Source organism: Eleginops maclovinus, chromosome 3 (genome assembly GCF_036324505.1).
Source record: "Eleginops maclovinus isolate JMC-PN-2008 ecotype Puerto Natales chromosome 3, JC_Emac_rtc_rv5, whole genome shotgun sequence".
Classification (NCBI taxonomy): domain Eukaryota; kingdom Metazoa; phylum Chordata; class Actinopteri; order Perciformes; family Eleginopidae; genus Eleginops; species Eleginops maclovinus.
Genome location: NC_086351.1, coordinates 22200846 through 22214658, shown reverse-complemented (window position 1 = coordinate 22214658; position 13813 = coordinate 22200846). Strand labels below are relative to the sequence as shown.

General features: G+C 41.2%; 2 protein-coding genes across 2 annotated transcripts in view; both read left to right on the top strand.

Annotated features, from left to right (window-relative positions):
• The first annotated feature begins 1247 nt into the window (after positions 1 to 1247).
• On the top strand, positions 1248 to 7454 carry fbl (fibrillarin). Its single transcript, XM_063878925.1, has 9 exons — positions 1248 to 1421; positions 2560 to 2712; positions 2894 to 3028; positions 3255 to 3349; positions 4079 to 4249; positions 4734 to 4866; positions 5081 to 5193; positions 5460 to 5605; positions 6461 to 7454. Exons 1-9 carry the CDS (start codon positions 1412 to 1414, stop codon positions 6483 to 6485), a joined length of 981 nt encoding a protein of 326 aa, XP_063734995.1. The 5' UTR covers positions 1248 to 1411; the 3' UTR covers positions 6486 to 7454.
• Positions 7455 to 7820: 366 nt separating this feature from the next.
• The window catches only part of dyrk1b (dual-specificity tyrosine-(Y)-phosphorylation regulated kinase 1B), a 38631-nt gene continuing 32638 nt past the window's right edge, over positions 7821 to 13813 (top strand). The window contains exon 1 of the mRNA XM_063878923.1: positions 7821 to 8700. The gene's annotated coding sequence lies outside the window, so the exon portion shown is untranslated. The remainder of the gene's footprint in view (positions 8701 to 13813) is intronic.

The following is a 13813-nucleotide window of genomic DNA, read 5'->3' as shown; positions in this document are numbered from 1 at the left end:
TTCTTCTTCTTCTTCTTCTTCTTCTTGTTCAATGGCGTATGGCAATTATCGTTTTTGGTGAATTACCGCCGCCTACGTAACTCGAGTGTGAACCAAAATTCCCTGTTTGCATAAAGACTTTAAGAGAACAACTAAATAAAGGTTTAAAAAACGTAAACAATGCTTTGTGTTGTCTTAAATCAATACTACATACAATTCTAAGAAACCTTCTCCTCTTTAACTATTTCTAAGGTTTTATTCCTTGTGTTTCATACGTATGACAGTATAGATGGTGTCCTTTGTTTCCTTTCTGCCATTGCGTTTGCCTGATAATAACTTCCCTTCCAAGGTTCATTTATCATCATAGACTCTGGCCTAAGTGGTTTCCTCATAACAGGATTTATGAATGTGTATGTTTCTGAGTGAAACAACATTCAAACAATTCAAAAAACTATGTTAAAAAAATAATATATATATTTTTGATAGGTGGGGCTCAAACTTGTGACTGCAACCAGGAAAAGTGGGTGTCTGCACTCTTTACATGTATTCATTTAGCAGAACGTAACTCCATAAAAAACGATATTGTTAGTGGGTGGATTATCCTGTTCAGAAAGAGAAAGATTAGTTATGTTTCAGTGATGTGCTGCAAAGTTATGTTTCTTGTATAGAGACCTTAGATCCAAAGCAAACTGCTCACAATATAAACAGATCAGACCAAGATCAACTGAACAACCTTTTAACCCTGCATTTTTCCATTATCCATATGACTCCTACTACATCCTAGTACTTAACTTATTAGAACTTAATGATTTGGGGGAATTGTTGTGAATAGTAAAAGGCTATAACTTTCTATTGTTACTGGTGTTGTTTTACTATATTTCAACCATTTTCTGATCTTTGCTTAAGTCAAATCTGCTGAACTTGTGAATAATACTATAACATTTCTAAAGTGTTTCAATACATTCTGGATAGAGCTAGATATCCTCACAGAAAGTGATATACAAGTGACTACAGTCAGCACTAAACAGCCACTGGTTTATTTGCCCGCTTAGCAAATACGGCTGCAACACCGGAATTGTTTAGGCAGAGCCATACTCTAGCTTCATTCTTCACATTCTCACAAGGTTCTGTCGACAGTAGATAGAAAGTATATCTATATATTTTTTTATCTGCAGGTTTTCCCCTCGGTAGGTACTGAACGAATGCCTTTTTGTACTGGCTTTATCTATAGCTCCTCCAGACGGTGTGGTGGCGCTGTTGTCCCCTGTGCTCTGTGGTGCAGCGTGGAGCCTCACGGAAAGAAGTGAACAAGTGAGGAGACTTCACACGTGCTGCTGTCCACGCAGAGAAAGCCAGTGCGAAGAAGATCGACAGAGAGGAGGAAGTATAGAGGACCGTCGGCTGCATCGATAGAAACGCTAAATCAGAAAAGATGAGACCAGGTACAGTAAACCATCTTGTTAAAGTAATGTTAGCAGGTTAGATAAATCATGTAATTGTGGTTAAGCTGCTGAGTTAAAGTAAAAGGCGCTGATGTGTGCGTGGCCTACACCGCCATGCTTCTCCGTTTACCTTACTGTAAAGATGTTAGCCGCGCAAAGACACGTTAAACAACCCGTATGGACGATTTCCCCGTTAAATAGGATAGCTGTTACTATAAATATAGAAAAATACGGTTGGGGTTGAATTAACGGGTAACTTGCTTTCAGCAGCAGCTCGCGGTGCAGACCTCACTAACGTTACTCGCACGTGCTTCGCTCCACGAGCCGAACACAACCAGACACTTCTTTATATACACCAACAGTCGTGCTAATTAAAGCCCACTTATTTATTTCTATCAGGTTTTGGGTGTTTTTTTTTTTAAAATTTCTATCTACGTTTTTTCGTATAATTTGTGCCAACGTGTTAGGCGAGGAAGTTATCGATAGTTTCAACTAACATTCGCTCTGTTGTTGAAACCTCGTGCTTGTATTTACCGGAAACTAACTCCGTGTTGCTCTAGTTCTTTAAAAGTCAGCCTCGTGTTGTGGTTGTGATGTGAACTGTTTGTATTTTTGAAAATTTGGTTTTTAGTAACGTTGCACTGCAGAGAAAGCTGCTTAAAAATATTAAAGTTTGAAAATATTCATACGATGAATTAGCAAAGCAAATCGAATCCAAGTGTTGATAGAACAGTGTCTGCTTGTTGGCATGTAAACCCAGTTTACTTGAGTCACACGTGCAGCCATGCTTTTTTTCACCATAGCAAAGTGTCTATTGTATTCACTTGCTCTCACTCAGCAGAGCGGGGCGGGGCGAGGCCACCCCCAGCAACAACCATAAGAGACACGATTTAAAAAAAAAACATCTTGGAAGCAAAAATGTTTTCATATCGCGTAATTGTTGTACCAAGTTACGGTTTCATACAAGATTTTTCTACGGAATATTACAATTGTGTTTTGTTGTATTGTAACAATTGCTAATGCATCTGCAACAAGAGAGAACTCAAGCTGCCCAGCCTGACTAATGACAGTTGTTGCAGTCCTATTGCAGTGTTGCCCCCATAACCTTCTAATTCAATCTTATGTGTTGGTTTTCCAGGGTTCAGTCCTCGTGGGGATAGAGGAGGAGGAAGAGGGCGAGGAGGCTTTGGTGACCGGGGAGGAGGCTTTGGTGACCGGGGAGGAGGAAGGGGACGAGGGGGATTCGGTGACAGGGGAGGAGGACGAGGGCGAGGAGGATTCGGCGGAAGAGGTGAGTCTCATCTGCATTTTCACATCACGCACAGATTGAAGTTAATCACATGTGGTATGACAACAGCCCTTTGAAGCAATTGTTGGACATGAGATATTTTGTGATTCACAATTTGGTTTGTTTTTGTTTAATTGAGCCGTTTGCCATGCAATACATTAAGTTACAAACATTCTGTTTTCAGGTGGATTCAGGTCCCCAGATGGTGGTGGATTCCGGGGTAGAGGTGGAGGCAGAGGCGCACCGAGAGGAAGGGGTGGCGGAAGAGGAGGATTCGGAGCAGGGAAGAAGGTCATGGTTGAGCCACACAGACATGAAGGTTTGTATTGTTGCCGTTTATAACTAGTTGTGCTCGAACACTTGAAAATGGTTTCATTTAATTTGATCTACTAAGGAAGGTCGAATGATGTTGTGGTTTAAAAAGAAGCATATATCTGGGTGTAGATAAACTGTAGGTACTGTCATCTGTCTGACTAGATTTACCTGTGTTTAACAGACTCAATATGTCCTTTAATTCTGACTGGTGATTTGTTTTGTCCTCTCAGGAGTATTCATCTGCAGAGGGAAGGAGGATGCCCTGGTGACCAGGAACATGGTGGTTGGAGAGTCAGTGTATGGAGAAAAGAGGATGAGTGTGGAGGTGAGAGATTCCTTCAGTTTAGACCTTCATTGTGTTGAAACTGTGGCATGAATTACCTGTTCGTCAAATAAAAATACACTTTTGCGTCAGTCTTGCAGTCCTAAGGTCTGACATGCAAAGCAGGACTTGATATTAAGTAACTTTAGATATTAGCCTGAGTTTCAATCCTATCACAGTAGTTTACTTTTACCTGGAGTAAAAAGCTATGGTTACTTAACCCTCTAGGTATTGTGGTTAAGGGGTGTACTTGTGTAAAACATCTATTGACCAATCAAAGCCCTGAGCTCAGATTGTGTGATAACAAATACAAAGTGATGAAGATATCCAGGCGAAAGCTACATAGTTTAAACTGCCAATAGCAGGCAGGTCAGAGGGCAAAAACCTCACTCTCTTAGTAAGCAGGCTTATAATATCCCTGCCTCATAAACACATGTATCATTGTACATCTGTTAAAATAATGTTGTTTTGATGAATGATGTCATCTTTCGGTTTGGCTGCACCCGTGGCGGTGTGGAAGTCTAGGAAGCAATTGATAAATCCAAATTCAAACCCCTTTGTCATCTCATGGAGCCATATGTTGCCATGCCACCAATACTTAAGTTTGCTCTCATGTGAAATGTGGCACTCTGTTGATGACGGGACACTTGTCCATGTTTGTGGTTGTTGCAGAAACTATGGTTTTACAGGTTTTGTAAATTCTGATTTGCTTGTTGTTTCTTTGTCTATTAGGAAGGAGAAACAAAGATTGAGTACAGAGCGTGGAATCCGTTCCGATCCAAGCTGGCAGCAGCCATCTTAGGAGGAGTTGACCAGATCCACATCAAGCCCGGCTCAAAGGTCATGTACCTGGGAGCTGCCTCTGGCACCACGGTGTCTCACGTTTCAGACATTGTTGGACCGGTGAGTACTACCCATTCACTAGGCCAGTTTATTCCTAAATGGAATAAGTTAATCTTAATTTGATTTGAATGAAATTGGTATTAGTAAGTGCTAAAGTATGGCAGCTAAATCCACAAAGCCATTATTCTCCAAGCATTCCATGGAACTTTGCATATACGTTAGAATTACACACTTTTATTTGTATTTATTAAACTGATGAACCAACATAATTGCGATATCTCTGGAAAACTGACATTATCCATCAACTGTTAATAAACACATTTAATATGCTGAAAATATAGGTCGCATACAGGCAATAATTGTTCCACTTTTTTTGACCAAGGTTCAGTATTCAAATGACTTGTACAATGCCAGGAAAACTGGTTAGAGTTAAACCTAAACTGAGCATCACATTAATATACAATGTCTTGTTTTTACTGAGGATATATTTATTAAATAAAAACTCAAAACGTTACCTTATAGTAACCCGTGTCTTGTGTTTCAGGAGGGCCTGGTCTATGCTGTGGAGTTTTCCCATCGCTCAGGTCGTGACCTTCTCAACGTGGCAAAGAAACGCACCAACATCATTCCCATCATCGAGGACGCCCGCCACCCACACAAATACCGCATGCTTGTTGGTAGGTAGCCCATGTGTTCTGCAACAAAGAACTAAGCATGACCAATTTACCCAAAGTCCACTCTTGCATTTTTAATGTTGCATAATTGTCATGTAACTTAAATGATCGGCCTTTTGTCAGAAAAAGCATAAAACTCACAGCAAACATGGAGTTGGATAGAATCCACTCCCACATGTGCGTGTGATTCTGACTGTAATGTTATGTCCCTCTGTAGGCATGGTGGATGTGATTTTTGCTGATGTTGCCCAGCCTGACCAGACCAGAATTGTGGCTTTGAACGCTCACAACTTCCTGAAGAATGGAGGACACTTTGTCATCTCTATTAAGGTACATTAAGCAACAATAATGCGTAAAATACTAACTCCAGCTAAGGTGTTGGTAAATTAAAGTGTGCAACAAGAGAAGATTATAAAGTTGTGTTTTAGTCTCAATTTGTGTCTTGTTTACCAAGTAGCATTGTCAAACGAAAACGACATCCCCAAACGTATTGGCAGATGCTGTAAATTAAAAATGTTCCTTTTGACCTCTGAAATTCACTGTTGATTTGATGCGTTCCTTAACACTGCATGTACAATTTTATTTGATTTCTTTAGGCTAACTGTATAGACTCAACAGCCCCTCCAGAGGCAGTGTTTGCCTCAGAGGTGAAGAAGATGAGCGGTGAGAACATGAAGCCACAAGAGCAGCTCACACTGGAGCCCTATGAGAGAGACCACGCTGTGGTGGTCGGCATTTACAGGTACGCCCAAATAACCCTTGGATACTTGTGTGGACGTTGTGATGTATGTGTTATCTAATCTTTAAAAGCAACTTTCCTTTATCCATCAACTGAAGCTAGTGCTTCTCCGAGGTACGCTGCTAAACCCATGGTCATTCTTCCAGCTGGTACAATCTCAAAAAGCTTTATTTTATTAATTAATATTTTATTTACAGTATTCCATTTCAAAATAATTGTTAGTGTTTAAGTTTAAAAAGCCCAGTTACCTTATATTTGGAGCTGTTACCTACAGCTCCATCTGGTGGATTGATAAAAAGTTATATGTTCACATGTCATAAATGTCCTAAAATAAAACCGCTAATTTTAATTAATGGCGTGCTAGCCTATCAAAGTGTGAATTTAGGAGCACATTTGACAGTTTCTCCTGAGACACCTGCTGCTTTGGTGATACAGATGAGCTATAGTCCAATTGCGCCACATTGTAAAGTAAATAAAGAATTCATTCAAATGCTTTTCCAGACCTTGCTACATCAGCGGGTCACTGGCTCTGCCCTGCCAAGTTTCTCACAGTCTGAGGGATGAGAGTATAGCGCATGGTCTAACTGGAAATCGGGCATTTTAGATTTGAATCTTAGTTGGGGCAGAGTTCTCTCAATAATATGGTGAACTTGTGGTACTCCTCTGGAGCTCTGACTGCAGGGTTTAGCAGTTTCCCCTCCCAACTAATGTTCCCAGAGTTGAGTTATGGTGACAGGTTGACGCATACATCCAGACCTTCCCCTCTGTACAAACCGCTGCAGTCAGCTCTACATATACTGTACAAAGGCCTGCTCTACATATACTGTTAGTAACATGCTCTATTCTTTCTCTCCACAGAGCTCCACCAAAAGACAAGAAATGAAGAGTGAAAGATGGCAGGAACTGAGGACTATTTTCAACCACCATCTACTTTTTCTACTTTGTGTTGTCCCTTTCCCTATACTGCACCTCCGCCTGTCATGTCATGAGGGTCAGATTCAGAGGGGATCACTTTTTTGAGTTAACTGATTCCAGCATCCAACTGTTTGAGTCTTTCTACTGATACATTTTGGAGCACATTGTATAACATTGAGGCCATTTCGCAAGGGACTGTCATGAGTTGATGGCAAGATTGGAGCAAGTCATGTCAGTTGTACGTAGGTTTTTATAAAATGTAGAGGTTAATGTCTAGCAGGACCACCCTAATTACACCAGGAAGACGGTGATAAATATCCAGTGTGTCGAGGACAACCCCAGCCTCAATTGAGTTGAGGGATACTTAATTCATCTGTGAACAATGTCCTACTCTAACCATGTGTATTTCAGCAGACGGGATAAACTGTTAAACCAAAACGCATAATTACATTGAGTTTTTTTTGCTCATTTTTATTTCAATATTGTCTGGCTCCGGAGTCTTTTCTTGCTGAAGGTCCTTTTTCAATGACATGTCTGGCTTGTCCCTTGTTCTTGTGTTGCATGTTTTTGCTGGTCCCTTGCTCTTATCATAACTGCCCTTATCAGGGTGATTCTGATTCCTAACATTGCAATCCTGCATAGGTGGGCACATCCCAATCGTACTGGCTACTATTTTAAGTGTTAAGTCAGAACTTGTGTGAACAATACCCTAACTTTGTAGGTAAGGATCCCTTAATGCTGATCTGTTGACTGGCGAGGCTGTAAACTTGACCCTGCGTGTACAGACATATATAGATGGTGACATTTTCACTAAAACTTGTAATTTGATTTTGAGTAAGGAGCAGAAGGATGTAACTTGAAACAATTAATGCTTTGAACAGTTTATATATTTTGACATAAACAGCAATTTTGTTTTAATAAAATGTTTATGATTGTTTTTCTTGATCGTAATTTTGACAAAATGATCATGTATAGCTACCAACATGTGGGAACTGTTACTTTTAAACTGTATATAAACGATTGTCATTTATCCAACCACCAAAACGACCATTTCTTGGTGTATATTAATACTGTGCATAGACTATTACTGCACACATTTCCAAAGCGACATGTCAGATTATTGTTGGTCCCAAAGCAGAGTCTCCACAGGGTCAGACGTCCTAACTGGTATCTGTAAACTGGATTAAGGAATCCAAACGTTCTGGCTGCAGTCCTTTCATTTCAGCGACATTGGCTTCTGACAGTGCTGCAGACGTCTTGGTTTAATTTAGCATTGCGGCACGTCTATTCAATGTTAACTGCATGCTCGGTTTGTTCATAAATGAATCGGCAGGAGTTCGGTTAGCTGGTTGTTGCCACTAAGATAGTAAAACTGATGTAATGAGCCGCTTTTGGAAGTTGAGTTTTGTGACTCGACGGTAGATTTGTTTTGGCAGCCATTTTGTGGGAAATGTCTCTGGAACGCGCTGGGCCGTACTTGCCTTGTGTCGGGAGTGCGCTCTCAATGCAGCCCCTCTCCTTTGACCGATATTAACATCACAGAGGGGCTGGCCAGCAAAGAGCTAGCTGTAGCTGTGCCTGCTAAAATATATTTAGTTCTTCATAGTCTGCCTGTATTTTCCAGCGGCCAATCGGCTGGCCGTTGCCCGCCAAGCAGCCTGCAGTGTGCGGACTGTCTTCCTCCAAATTCCAATGGCAGTATTATATTAGACAGCTAGCACGCTAGCTAATAGCTAGCTAATGTTAGCGTCTTGCCTTTAAATTAATTTAAATAGCTGACGGGTTTGTAAATCCAGGCCCACGCTTCAAGGTATCATTTTCGTCTAGCTGAGAATAAATCTCGAACGAGTAAATGAAGTTTGCCGGATAGAAGAAGACTGAATTTGAGGTGTCCGTGGTGGAGGCTGCGGGCTGCCCACCTCCCCTTAGGCACGGCTAGCCGTGCTTCGCCGGCAATCAGTCCGAGAACCCGCTCTCTGAGCTCCGGAGAATAACCACATTTTACTCGGAATTAATCTCACCGGGATTTAATCGGTTGATAATTCTACGATACATTATTTGGATTTCTGCTGTGGAAGAGGTACGACTGACCCGGGGGAGGGGGCTCGGTTCGTGTGGACGGAGGGAGATAGGGGTTCCGAACATGGCTGCTACGCGGAACTTGGTTCAACACACCGCCTGAGGTAAGGAATTGCCGGTCGGCGTTTTCTTTTTTTGATATTCATGTATGAATCTGGGGTTAGTTGATTATCTTGAATCTATATGTTAGAGGCGTGACAGTCATATAGGGGTAACCGCTCCATGTAGCATTATGTTACCCCTTCATACGTTATTCGCCCCTGTCACCCGGCCTCGTGTCCCCATTCCTCTGCTGCTCCAGAGGCTGGTGGGGCATAAGGCAAGCTTCGGTGAAATAGGTGTGTTAACGTTGGTGCTGGACAATGGATCGTGTTGAACAATTAAGGCTTGGCTGCCGTAGCTACAGTAGCTGAGCCGTGCATTATGGTGATGGACTACATAACGTTACCCTGTTTCGGGAACATGCAATGTCCTCCAAGTCCAACGTTATGCCATCAGCCCCCTGCCCTTCTAATTCATCTCATGACTGTCGTTTGTAACAGCTAACCATCTGCGGAGTTCAGTAAGTCTTGGGTTGGTCATAAAGGGGTGTGTGTGTGTGTGTGTGTGTGTGTGTGTGTGTGTGTGTGTGTGTGTGTGTGTGTGTGTGTGTGTGTGTGTGTGTGTGTGTTTGTGCGTGCGTGCGTGCTCGCGTGCGCGCTTCAGTAGCAGAGGTATCGCGACCTGCTCTGAGTTAATGCACGACACCAAGTAGAAAAGCATGATGCCGGTTGACTATAAGGTAGAGATGGGGGATGAATTTGTTGTTACATATTGGAGAAGTATTGATGGCCTATAGTATACAGTAGATGGTCATACCCTGATGTGGGGTGGATGGGAAGCCAGCAACCCCCGAATGTCCTCTGCAGATCTGCAGCAATCACCTGCTATAGCAGCTAACGCTAGCTTCTAGCTTAGCTACCGCATCAGCCCCAGCCCCAGCCCCTACCCTGCCCTAGAGTAGGGGGACACAGGCATCAGCTGCCGGGAGATGGCTGCTCAGAAGCAACAAGACCAGCATGAGAGCAGTGCAAATGTGCATCTGGAACCATCTCGACATCTCCCTTCTTTCTCTCTATATGGTTCCCTGGTCTTCTATCTGTCGATGCCCAACAGAAGATGTAGGCTAGTGGTCATTACCAATTAAAACAAGTAGGATTGTCACAAATGATGCCCCCCACTCCGCTGAATTGAGGTTACTATTTTCACATTTGAGTCTTATATTTGACATTTTTTCCCAACTGCTTCATTGCCTTGGTAAAATTGAACCACTAGAACACATGGCTGTTTAGTCATTTGTCCAAGTCTATCCTAAAGGCCATTTTGAGGGCATAATGGACATTTTCAAAAGCGATAAATGACACATCTCTCAGGTTGAAGCTATTGCCAGAAACGTCACTGACCAGTTGGGACATGCTTCCTCTCTAAATGAGGATTTGACATGTATTCCAGGCAATTTCCGTTCTATTGAGATACACAGGACATTTAGATTGGTTATTTATTTGCCTGAAAACCAGAGATCGAGATACGTCTGAATGTTGTCTGATTATTGCCTATAGTTTGTTCTGCACCACCACAGATGATACAATGAAACATTGAGTTTTGCCGACTGAGCTCTGCTCATAATGAACTTTGTTCCAACTGATCTGCTGTTTAGTCACATTCAATCACTAGTAAGTAGGTAAAAGTGGGAGAAGTACCTTTGCCTAGTAGCCAGACATTGTCAGTGTGCCACAACAACTTAACCATTACCACTTGCTGAGCATGTATACATGGAGGAAATTGTAGGAAAGTAGCTTTCACCGTAGAGGAGTGGCCTGTGTCAGGGCCGGGCCCAGTGACCACACTCTCTCCAAGATACTGATCCATCCCACTAACACAATGTTAAGTAAACTGTTGGCTTGATTTGACTGCTGGAGGGGTTTTGCAGTCTGTGTCTTTTGGCCCTTGAAAAGCAATTGGACTTGTGCTCAGAGTGTGCGAATGTCACAGCCTCGACACACGAATTTCAACATTTTAGACTAGACTCATTCCAAAACTTTCTAAGAACTCTGGTGTCACTTATTTGTCTCATCATCCTCTACCTTCTCTCATGGTTCTGTTCCTATCTGCTCCCTCTCTCTCCACTAATGAGGAATCAAAACTGTTACCCATAGTTACACTTTTTTAAACTAGTGTTGCCTTTATTTGCCTTTGTTCACATGAGTCCACTGACTTTGCATGCATTTATGCCCCCTCTTAATATTGATCATGTCGTATAATGCACCACTAAATGGCACCTTCAGCAAAAAATTGTGGTTTGTGGCTGACCGAGGTTTGTAGAGGATTTCAGTTCAACCGTGTTCAAACATATGCTTTTTTATTATAAAAATAAAAATACATTTAAAGTAAGTTAAATGTGTACATATATTACAGTATACATCAGTGTTTCAGTTCAACTGTCAACATGTCTGGGAAGATTTCAATGTCCCGGACAAATGGAAAAAATTGCGGTCAAATAATATCTATGTTTTTTATTGAGCAGTGCTGGAATGATGCTCCAAGACTTTTGTATCTGACAGTTGTACAATGGTGCAGAGAACAATGGGTGCTGGAACATTAATGTAAGGGCTTGCTTTGCATATATGCTTATGCTTATATTTGATAGTATTTAACGTTGAGCAACACTGAGTATTTAAACATATTATTCATATTTTAATATATTTTTATAGAAAGTACACATTTGGTGTTGGTAGAGCTTCTAAAATGATAACTGACACACAGTTCAATTTGGACAATCTATATATGTTCATATTAAATGAGCAATTGAGTTTTTATTATAAACTGATCTTTTGTATTTTTTTGTCTTTATCAATTATTTGTTACTAATCATTGGTCTTTACATTTTCAGAACATTTAGGGAGATGTCACAATTTCCTTATGCCTAAAGCGAGGTCAACAGTTAGATTTTTCACGAAGAGCCGATTGGTACTTTGGAAACATCAGTTAATACATGTCTTATTGCTGAAGTGTTTGCTGAAAATGAATCATATTAAAAAAAATCTATTTTTCTGTCGATGTATTCTTTGACACATTGTTTAAGCTTTAAATACAATGTGTTGGGTTTTTTTCTGCCAAAAATATCAAAATCAATCATTCAGAATATTGGCCTTGCCCAGCCCTACCCTGAACATTATAAAGAAATACATTAAAAAAAAAACCTTAGACAAGTGTTCTTTCAGGGAGGGTGGGTTTCTGCAGCTCCTGACAGGAATGTGAAAGGGTTAAAAGGCTAATAAAGTAAAGAGCCCTAAATGGTAGGGAGTGAGCTGACTTAAGCCACAGATAGGCCTCATCATGAAGCCGCTGCTGTATGACACCTCAACGTGCATTCAGAGTCCCTCTCCATTTTGACATGTTATCTGCATCAGCCACATCTGGAGGGGGTCTGTAGTTTATATACAAAATGTGTGCTCTTGTCCACAATTTGTGATTAATAATTATGTGCTCTATAAACCATATAATCATGAACACTTTGGTTCTGTAGAATAGACATATCAATGGAATACATGTATTTCTTTATATTGCTCCTTTGTAAAGAATTGAACTGTCCTTAAAACAGTAAATGCTTTGACTTGGTATGAATGCTGAATGACATGGTAAAAACACCCATTGTCAAACCTCGGTCAACAAGATGGGATCTGCGTTTCAAGAGGGGTCGGTGGGTAACTGACATCGCCACTGACAGCTGATGCTCTGAGAACTGGCCCTTCCTGCAGAAAGCGAGAACGCAGGGACTCCACGGAAACACTGATGTGTGGCCAAGGAGAGCTGCAAGCAATCTCCACCTACTCCCAGGCCCAGATATGACCTGGTTCTGGTTTATTTTTTCATTATGACTATGCCAGGTAATGTCATAATTGAGTCACATGGCTCGACCCTTGGTAATCAGTGGTGCACCATTGCAAAATACATTTGGGGTTAACCGAGTATATTACTCACATGCAAATCTAACATTTGAAGGATTCTTTTCTTATGCACAAAAGCTTCAGCGAAGTAAACAATGAAAATTGGAAGTCTCAGGCAACAATACAACACACAATATACTTTGCATAAAGAAAGAAACACATAAAATAGGGCCATAGACGTATTAGTGCAAGTAAGTTGCAGATAGAAGAAAAACATATAGATATAAGATAGAATGAAGTATTACAAATACTGTATGCTGTATAGACAATGGAATGTGTATAATAATCACATTTAAAATGAACAGTGTATTATAAACACAGTATGTGAGTGGTGACACTCAAAGTCTTGACATGCGTTAACCCAGAACCCCAAAACCCAGGAAAATGTAACCTGTTGGAGGAGATATACCTTCAAAGTGCAAACAGCCACAATTTGAGAAGACAGAAAAACTCAGTCTGATGTTTTAATACATCCCTTTAACCTTTAGGGTTATATAGTCCATTTCTGATTATACAAGCTGTTCAATGTGACCCAAGAGTTTGGTCTAAACCTAAGGAAACACAACACTACTAAAAAGGACTGAAATGAATGCCCACAGCTAATTATCCTACATTTGTACCTGGCTACCGATCCTTCATTTATGCTACCCAAATCCTTTATTTCTTGCCAGCTGCATTGTTTCAGCAAATTAGGGAACTGAGTCCCCATGTCACCTGTCCTTGACTGCCCAGATGTTGAGTGCATTATGGCGGACACATGCAAACCCTGGAAGTCTCCACTGCATCAATAAGTTGTGTCTGCCTGGAATACTCTGGGAGGGTTGCTGCCGCTGTATTGCTGGCCTGGAAAGTTAAGAACTCAGCAATAACGTTATAGGTGTGTATCAGTGCTGTGTGTGTAAAGTATATTGGTCGATGAATAAATGCTACAACTCCTCGAGACCCAAGCCAAGCCCCACCTAAAGTGAAAGGAGTTAGCCATGAAGCTAGCTTCAACTCAGGCTCACTTCAAATTGGCTAGCTCCTCCCGAGTTTTGTGTAATTCCATTTATTTTTCGTAACGTTTGACATTATAGCCAGATATTAGGCTCTAAAAAGCAGCCTAATTTAGCCTTCTGCTAACAGTTGCCACCAATACAGCGGAACTCCAGCAATGAGCTCTTATAGACGGCTAAACTTTTAGAAAGGTGAAGAGGGTATATCCTTTTTTAAAACATCTAACCCTTTACAT